Below are 10,114 nucleotides of genomic sequence, written 5' to 3'. Positions count from 1 at the left end.
AAATGAAAAGGAGCAATACTCTCCGGCTATACAATAACCATATCAGAGTTTTTTAGTATCCAATACTTGAGTAGGTAGACTCCAGCGGTCAAACTTACGGTCTTCTATAGGGTACATAATATTCCTAAAGACAAAAGAGTAAGTTGATATACTGCAGCCAGTATTTTTGAGATAACACATCAATTTGGAATGTCATGGAAACTGAGGTTTCTTAACCTCCTCAGGTACCTCCATAAAATCTGGACAACAAATATACAAATTATTTATGCCTTCATGCACCCAAAGAAGTTGCTCTCCTTAAAAAGAAAATCACAGTTAAAAAAAAAAAAAGACATTGTCAAAACTATTGGAACTAGCTGACCGTCATGCTAAATACTCTGCTTGGCCCAAAAGTCCTTTTGCAGAAACTTGTATAAAACAGGTATAAATCCACTCCAGTATTCTTGTCTGGGAAATCCCATGGACAGAAGAGCCTGACGGGCTACAGTCCATGGGGTTGCAAAGAGACAGACACAATTAAGCGACTAAAACTTTCTTCGTTCTTCTTATAAAACAGAAAGAAAAATTCATGGAGAGGTTCAAGGATTTCATTCATAAACACACAAAATTTTTGCCTCTAATTTTAAAAACCATACAAAAAAAAAAAAAAAACAAACCATACAAACAGAATAATTGGACTGTAAAACCTCACCAGTGAAAGCCGAGGGTGGACACCTACCAGATTCTTCCATAAGACGCCTCAGCATCCTAAGGGCAAACTGGCCACGAGAGAATACAGCAGGGGAAGGGGAGTTAAGAGAGTTCTTGGACAGCAGAGGACATGTCTGTCTCAGAAAGTCTCAGAGAAGAACAAGACTAGAAGACTGCTCGCCTACTCTGCAAGGTTAATTGTAAAGCTATTTTTTAAAGAAAAAAATATATATACATAGAATTAACACAGATAAACAGACCACTGGAATAGAATACAGAGACGGGAAACCAATATACATACAAGATTTGGTAGTAAAAGTGAGGAGGCACTGTGAAGTCAATGGGTGATGGACAGACTATTTAGAAAATAATATTATGAAAACTGGCTACCCATACAGGGTAGGATTTCTACCTAACAGTCACAACATTGCATTTCAGGTAAATTAGGTATATGGTGAAATTTGTAACTTTTAGAACAAAATATGTAATATAGACATATATATTTTTAAACCTCAGGGAAGGAACCAGTTTTTAAAAACTAACACAGAAAAGCCTCAGTCATAAAGGGAAAGAATGATCAATTTGACTAAATTTAACTGAAAAATTCTGTATAATTACAGACAGCCAAAGACCATGTTAACGTCAAGCCACCTGCCAGAAGAATCCCTGTAAAAGATAAAATATTAGGATCAATAACATGTGCGATCTGCAAGGAAAACAGGCATATAGATGATATATTCACAAAAAAAGGACCAATAAATATATGGAATAAAGCTAAGATTCATGGTAGCCAGGGAAAACAAAGAGCTGCTATCTCACAGCTCCGACTGGAACACTTCAAAAGTGAGAAGACTTAAGTGTTTTGGTGATGACCTAGGAAAACCAGAATCCTCTTGCACCGCCACTGAGAGCACAAACTTACACACCAGGGTGGAGAGCAATCTGTCAACACGTAAGAGTCAGACACAACTTAGACACTAAACAGCAAAGTCACAGAGCACATATCTAAAATCAGAATATCTATCACCTGAAATTCCACCTGGGGGCGTGTGTTCAGAATACCTAGCACGTTTCATTTGCGTAAGAAAATGTTGTCAAGAACGTACACTGACAGCGCCGTTCAAAATGGCAAAAAGTAACAACTGAAATGACCATTAGTGAGGGAAATGACAAGCAAACTGATACAATGATACAAAACAGCAGTAATATTGAACGAAAAGGGAAACTACAAAAGAACACATATGATAGGATATCACAAAATTCTGAAAAACTGCTGCATTATTTATGGACACAAACATGTGGTAAAATACAAAATCTTAAGCAGGAAGGAGTCATCCCAGCTTCAGGAGGGTGGGCGAGCTTCAATGAGGGAAGGAGGAGATGGTCTCAGGGAAGAGTACAAAAGAGTAACATTTTATTTCTTTAAAAATCAGAAGCAAATATGGCAAAATAGTTTATGAAGAGTACAAGGGCATTTATATTATTGTTACTGTTATGTATATTTGAAATATTTTGCAATTAAAAAGAATTTTAATGGGCACATATAGTATAACAATCAAATAATTATTCACACCACACAAACTCAAGTAATGACATTGCTTTAAGCCACAGAAACTTATATACATACATTACAGCATGTGATAAATAAGAGTTAAAAATAAATTCTAAAATTTGCAATTTACATCAGGGCTTTAAATTAACAATTTTGCTAATGGGCTCTGAATCTCATGCAATTTTAAAATGTCCTTATGCTAGAATTTTAAGGGATGCTCTTGAGTTGTCAAAGCTATATAAACAAAATTTTAATATGTGATATTCTGAATTTCAGTTTTATTTTGGAAAGCTTCTTCTTTAGTGTATAAACAATAACAAGCTTTACATTTGTATTTACAAGTCTCAAAGAAATGTGCCAAGAGTCCTAAGTATGAGGAGTAGGTATCTCACTTAATTATAGTGTTTCACCCGAGAACCTGATGCCCTGAAGAATAATGTGGGAAAATGCTCCATCATTCCCCTTTCTTTTCTCCTTGGGGTCTGGGTCAGAAGCCAAGACGTACCAATACTGGGAAAGTTATAAACAAAGCCTTACTATAAAACAATTTTAAGGAAAAGGGTGCAATTTTCACAGAGGAGTAACACAATCTTTTGGGTTTACTATGTCAGAGAGAGACACAGAAAAAGAGAGAATATTTTAAGAAAGGGGTTAAGAAGAGGTAGTAGAATTTTGCTATCTGTACTCCTTGAGCCTAAGGCTATAAGGTAATAAATATGACAGAGAAAATTTTAGGAGACAGATAAAACTGGGCAGGACACTGTATCTACAATACAACTCAAGATCTTTAACTCACACATAATACTTCAGTCTCCACTACAATGCTCTGACCACATTCATACTATTTCAATAATAACCATTTTACCCAGTTGATAGTAAGCAGTAATTTTATTTAACATGAGTTGCTTTTTGCCAATTAAACATTTGCAACAGAGATGATTAGCTGAGTTTTCAAGTAACCCTGCTGTGAGATAGGCTAATTATTTCCCATCTGATGGAAGACTGCAATAAAATTATTCCAAGTTCCAAACTTTCACACTTTTATATTTTGGGCACAGTTTTTAAGGGCAATAATGCTGTAGCAAAACACAGGTCTTCACCTACCCCGTTTGAGCCTGTTACACTGAATTATACTTAGTATTAAAATGTCTAACTCGCACTTATGAAGGCTAGAAAAAATTAGCTCCCCTAAACTCTCTCTAATTTAGTGTAATTCTGACCAGTAAGAATAGCAAAATTTGCTTACAAAATTTAAAGCCTCCTACAGTATTTTTATATTTTTTGCTTTTTCCACCACTCTTAAGTTTCACAAATAATTCACTATTTCTTTGCTCTTGACAGAGGAACACCACTCTGCTTCATGAATAAAACAAGGTGACTTCTGTTTCTCTCAAATTCTCACCCTCCGGAGACTCACTGCAACTGAGTAATAAATTCACTGACACGTCTGCAATCCAAATTTCACGAGCACAAGGAAATTCTCTTACAGTAAAAAGGTCAGTGTTCTGAATTTAATTTTCTGAATTTCAAAACCCTTAATAAATGGAGGCACCTTAAAGTTGTTTATACTCTTTTACATAGGCTTTCAGAGCATGCTTTAAATAGCTTAAGATAAGCTATATTAATAGCTTAATGTCATTTTATCATTAAAATAATCTACAAATATCAGAATACTAATTAATTTTGTTGTTGTAACTAATAAATAAGTCTCAAAATATCTGTGGATGTAAATCAATCCTCTCAATTCATTTATCTTACTCGGACTGTTCTAAACATAGATCAACTAACTGAATGAGTTTATCAGTATAATACAGTTGTGCAATGCCTTCACCGATTCCGACTCTGTATGTTAGGGTTTTTCCATATTTATTTTTAAATGTACAAAGAGATTAAACTATTAATATAAATATTTTCCTCTCCAATATGTAATATTTTTATGTAAAAGAAAAGGTTTCCAAACATTTACAAAGCAATCTAAAGATAAGTAAACCTGATTTTAGGATCATTACATGAACCAAAATAATTTTCCAGAGAAGGCCCTATTTGAAAGTAATGCTCAGTGGCCTCCTCACATCAACACTTCAAGATGAATCCAAATCCACTGCCTTTGCTTGAATTACTTCAGAGATCAATTCCAATGAGGGGAAAACAAAAATCTCAGAAAAAGGTCTCGCGACAGAGTGGACAAGTGGATTTGTTGCTAGATGTAAACCATTTGTACTGAAAAAGAAAAGTCTAAGTGTTAAAAACTTTTCACATTGTCATTTTACATATGCATCTAAAGTAACAGTTTTTTATATAAAAATTTACTTTATTAATTACACAAAGTGCAAATTAAAGCAAACATCTCTTATCAAACTGGCCAAGTTGAAAAGACAATATTATCTTTTTTTTTAATAAAACAAGATGAATACAGCACTCCTTTATTGAACAGTGGTGCTCAGCTTTGCACATTCCAATTTAAATAGTGCTAGGTTTTACATAAATCATCTTCTTTTAATCCATTCAACAACCTTTAGAAAGGTTTTATTATCTCCATTTTACAGATGAGAAAACTGAAACTCAAGTCAGCAAGTTGGTGCTTTGCTGACTAAAGTAACTTTAAAATGACTGAAGTAAGAAAAGGGAGAATACTGAAATGTTTGTTCTTTACATTCATCTCCATATCAACACAGCTCAGTACTCCTTCCAAATGCCAGTGCGGCTCTCTGCACTTAGGCTCACGCTCACAAACACGGAGGTGTATAAAGAAACCAGCTGTGATGAAACTGAACACAGTGAGACTTTCTTTACAATGTTTAAAAAGAGCAAGAAAGCTCTTATGCCAGATAGCTCTCAGTTCCAATTTGTTCCGTCTCCCTTAAGGTATACATCTTACAAAACCATCCGTCTTTTAAGTGCCAGGAGCTATTTTAGAAACTTCCATTTATTAAAGTGCTTTGATGCCACCAGTCTCAGTAAATTACTAATTTTCTTTTACAGATTTTGAAAAATCATTTTTAATATGTCTCCCATTAACCACAATTAAGAGTTTAACATCCACTGTTTTCCAAGGTTAGATATCATCCACATATAATATTAATATATGTAAGATATAAATAAGCTAGTTTCTCTTTAGACTTACCAAACAGGCTGAATGGAACTTTTTTTTGCATGTTCTACAGGCTTTTTTGGGAAGAGAATAGTTGAAACCGTGAATGACTGAGAAACAAATCATGCAATCTTCAACACCCTCAAAACGTTTGTCTACATTATTTTTCCATAATGCTAAGCCTTCCATAATACTTCCATTCTGTTAACAAGGGAAAAAAAATAATAAAGTTAATACACACTTTAAATCACCAATATTATCTTTATTCAATTTCACAAATTTTAAAGTTGTATTATAATCTGGAGAGAAGAGTGTCTGCTTGGCTATATTCACAATTCTAAGTTTTATGAATACTGGTTTTCAAAATAACCTCCCACGATTTAGGATCCAGGTAAGTTTCTCCATTAAATGTCAACTTGAAAAAAGTCTTCTGCCCCAATTTTCAATTTTTATAGTCTTTGCTTGTTATTTGATGAAACTTTTTAAATAATTAAGTCGTTTGAATCAGTTCTCCTAACTTTTAACTAAATATGATGAAATTAACTATCTCACCTATTCAAATGTCGATTTGTTCCAGCTCTACAATATTAGTGAATAGACTTGTTTTAAAATACTTTTCCTCTACTGTAGAATGCCTGAGAAGCATCACCATGTGCAAACAAAACTAAAGAAGACTTAACAATTTGTTTAAAATGCAACAAGGTCTTTGAAAATACTGGGATTTCTCTCACCACAGAAGGAGAGGTGAAAGGTTAAAGTAAAAGCAGCTCAGGAGACATTCAGCTGTCCCAAGACTCACAAAAAGGTTCCCTCTCAAACTGCAATACCATGCACTGTTCCATGACATCTACAGTGTCAATGAAGAAGCGTCGATTCTTCTCAAACACCAGGGAAAAACGCTATAGAGCCTTAAAAATTAAAATAAGCTTGGCAGGGTCAAATCATTTAGACAAATATCTGTTTCAGTTTCTGTTCAGTTGCTCAGTCGTGTCTGACTCTTTCTGACCCCATGGACTGCAGCACGCCAGGCTTCCCTGTCCATCACCAACTCCTGGAGCTTGCTCAAACTCATGTCCATCGAGTCGGTAATGCCATCCAACCCCCTCATCCTCTGTCATACCCTTTCACCTCCTGCCCTCAATCTTTCCCAGCATCAGGGTCTTTGCCAATGAGTCAGTTCTTCGCATGAGGTGGCCAAAGTATTGGAGCATCAGCTTCAGCATCAGTCCTTTCAACGAATATTCAGGACTGATTTCCTTTAGGATGGACTGGTTGGATCTCCTTGCAGTCCAAGGGAGTCTCAAGAGTCTTCTCCAACACCACAGTTCAAAAGCATCACTTCTTCAGTGCTCAACCTTTCTTTGTGGTCCAACTCTCACATCCATAATGCCTACTGGAAAAACCATAGCTTCGACTATACAGACCTTTGTCGGATTCAACAAAATATAGTATCCATTTCGACTTAAGCAGAAGAGAGAAAGTTTTACTGCCCTTTCACACAGTAAAGCAGCCATCTCTCTCTAGCTCAGAAAGCCTAAGGTGCAAGTACTCGGACACTTACTTGATGGGTGAGGTAAGTGCTTAGCTGAAGCATCCAGTTTCGCCACTGCTGCACGGCCACTCCAACTCTTTTCCCACTTTCCACTGTTATTGAGCCCAGTGGGTAATTTGAAGGCAGCTGAATTATAAGTTCAATCACTATATCCTCGATACTGTAAGTGGCCATGACTTCTCGAGTAGTAGCTCGAGCTTTCACCTGCAACACGTGAAAGGTGATTTTTTTTTTTGGCCAATTTTCTTTTCTTCCCGTTTATTCAAAAATCATCTTGACAGGTTGACAGATAGCAGCCAGTCCTCATTCAAACAAAACACAGGTAAACATATTTACTTATCTAATGTGAGATATTTAATAAATAGGTTCAAATACCTGATAAATTTCATAGTGATGTTATGACAAAGATGTTTTAAAAAGAAATAAGACTATTAGTTGATGCCTTTTCCAGTATGGACTCAATTCATCACAGAAGTGGTCTGTTCTCTGTTTACCTTCATGAAAACTACTCTATACAAATACTGGGCTATTCATTATTTCTTAAGCAATCACAGAAATTATTAATACATTCTCATCTTCAAACTTTTTGCTTTTGCTGTACGGTTTTCTCTATATTAAATGCTTTAACCCACAGCAGCATCCTGCCTACCTCAAAATAAACTACCCCCATCAAGTCTTAGCTAGTCCCCTAAGCTGGATGAACTTTTCCCACCCTGATTGCAGAACACTCTTCTTCTTATTGTGCCACTTTCCAGTTTCCAATGCAAAAAACATTATCAGTATCACCTTCATTCCTTTATCAGACTGCATGTTGTTACACGACAGGAATGCGACCCTTCTAAACTGTTTTGCAGGTAACTGGCACACAGCAACTGGGATCTACAGGTATGCTGATATATATTTTGAATTAACTAATAAATATTCAAAAACTAGCATAGATAAATGAAATTATAACATCAATCGATGCATTAATTTGAGATCTGATGTCCAAGAATCAGAAAATAAAGTAGACGATTTCTGTAATTTCTGAACCAAGAGCTACAATTGTGATCATACTCACTACAACAGATAGGCATAACCAATACTGAGACAACCTTTTTTAGAAAAAAAATTCAAGATAATACTAACCGTCATGCCGTTAAATAGCTGTGTACTTGTTTGCACAGAAGATATTTCTTGAAAAGAAAGAACACTGCTAACGTACTTGCTGGTAAATCTATCTACGATGTTGAAAACACGCTTCTCACTGCTGTTCCACCATAGCCTGACCATGGCTGGCAAGTCTTTTAATGTCATGTGATAGACTGAACAAGCCAAGTGTGGGATATGGTAGGGGAGAGCTGAGGTGTCTGAGGAAAAAACAAATTCTCAGTTAGTGACATGTATCTCTTACGCAGAGCAGACTAATATTAGCACTCCCCTTAGAAAATCATTTTCAACTCCTAAACACTAGTGCTAGAGCTCATAAAACAAACGTTCCAAGGTAACCAGACTCTATATTAGCTTTTTCTCCCACATTCGAAATCAACAATTAGAATAGTAGAGAGAAGACCCTGTTGGATACTGAAAAATCTGCCCCCAAATAGCACTATTTTGCAGGAAAGATCACAAATAAAGTGAAGCACACACACTTCAAAGAGGAGGAAAAATTGAAGATTCTTTTTCTTACGAAAGTGAAAGTGAAGTCACTCGGTCGTGTCCAACTCTTTGCAAGCCCATGGACTGTAGCCCACCAGGCTCTTCCGTCCATGGGATTCTCCAGGCAAGAATACTGGAGTGGGTTGCTATTTCCCTCTCTAGGGGATCGTCTCAACCCAAGGATCGAACCCAGGTCTCCTGGCATTGCAGGCAGACGCTTTACCATCTGAACTACCGGGAAAGCCCCAAATTATGAAAAAAATTTGGCCTCCTTTCCTTTCCCTACAGCTCACTGATGTGTTACACAGAAGTTCTAGAGTCCCACCATAACACCCACAAGACAAAGTTCCAACTCAGATCTCCAAGACATTTAAAACAATTCCTATTCTCAGGAAATCCTTCTTAATACTGAGGCATAGCCAGATGCATGCATGTCTACTCCTTCAGCTAAACTGTGAGCTCCTGGAGTGAAAAAATAATAAATTTTATTCATCTTCGTTTCCCCAACAGAAGACCATCCACAGAACTACAAAACATGATTGTCTACAGAGTAAAAGGTAACAGTAATCAAGAAACTAAGCTTCAAAAATGAATTAAATTCCCAAGAACTCTAACCATAAGATCTAATTATTTATTCTACATAGAGAAATATGGAAAATCTGGCATTTCAACACTATCATAGAGGGGACCCACGTTCAGGATTACTCTCCACGCCCTTAGGGTAAAGCGTCACACAACCTGACTTGAGCCTCGTCCCCAGAAGAAACATACACACACATCATACTGACCTCTAATACCCAACTGGAGCTCTTCCGTAAAGAAAGTTCGAGGGTCCTTACTGGAGAGCTCAACAGCTGTCTCTGCAAAGGCTGGGTTTTCTGGCATAAGCCTGAACAGGTGATAAAGCAATTTATTCAAACTTTTTGTTTTTCGAAGGTACATTGAATACAGAGCTCGAAGCTGGTGGAAACGAGAGAATTTTTGTTAGTAAACCTGATTAAATAGGATATTCAGCAGACTTGAATGAATTAAAAGTATAAATGGATTGAGACTTCCCTGGGGGTGGTCCAGTGGCTGAGACTCCGTCCTCCCTATGCAGGGGGCCAAGTGCGATTCCTGGTCGGGGAAACTAGATCCCACATGCTACAACTAAGATCCAGCACAGCCAAATAAATAAATAAATATTTTTTAAAAATATATATACTACCTATATATATATATATATATATAGTACAAAGTGTGTGTGTGTGTGTATGTGTGTGTGTGTGTGTGTGTGTAGTACAACAACACAATGAAAAAATGCATTTATCTGAACACTGAGAATGACATGGAAGAGTCCTACAAGATACATCACACAGTGTTACTTTCCAGTTGGGTCATCTGATGACACTGTTCCCCCTGCTCAGACACTAGCAGAAGTCTTCACTATCCCTTCGTTATCAGACATATGCCTCTAACATCTTTCTCAAACTGTCTCCTGTTGATAAGTTCACCTCCACTTGGAGTCTGAGCTGAGAAAAATCTATTTGCCATTGCCCACAGATGCTTCACTCATTCTCCTCCCGAATCTTCCACACCACAATCTCTAATC

General features: G+C 36.6%; 1 protein-coding gene across 2 annotated transcripts in view; it reads right to left on the bottom strand.

Annotated features, from left to right (window-relative positions):
* Positions 1–2,081: 2,081 nt before the first annotated feature.
* The window catches only part of LTN1 (listerin E3 ubiquitin protein ligase 1), a 57,761-nt gene continuing 49,728 nt past the window's right edge, over positions 2,082–10,114 (bottom strand). For both annotated transcript variants that reach the window (XM_061134297.1, XM_061134298.1), the window contains 5 exons: positions 9,312–9,483; positions 8,014–8,234; positions 6,895–7,089; positions 5,367–5,534; positions 2,082–4,462 (listed from right to left, as the gene is read on the bottom strand). In XM_061134297.1, coding sequence (XP_060990280.1) covers positions 4,400–4,462; positions 5,367–5,534; positions 6,895–7,089; positions 8,014–8,234; positions 9,312–9,483 — 819 coding nt within the window. In that variant the 3' untranslated portion in view covers positions 2,082–4,399. The remainder of the gene's footprint in view (positions 4,463–5,366; positions 5,535–6,894; positions 7,090–8,013; positions 8,235–9,311; positions 9,484–10,114) is intronic.

This window comes from Dama dama, chromosome 31 (genome assembly GCF_033118175.1).
Source record: "Dama dama isolate Ldn47 chromosome 31, ASM3311817v1, whole genome shotgun sequence".
NCBI classification, from domain to species: Eukaryota; Metazoa; Chordata; class Mammalia; order Artiodactyla; family Cervidae; genus Dama; species Dama dama.
Note: the sequence above shows the minus strand (reverse complement) of the source record. Positions and strands in the feature narration are given on the sequence as shown.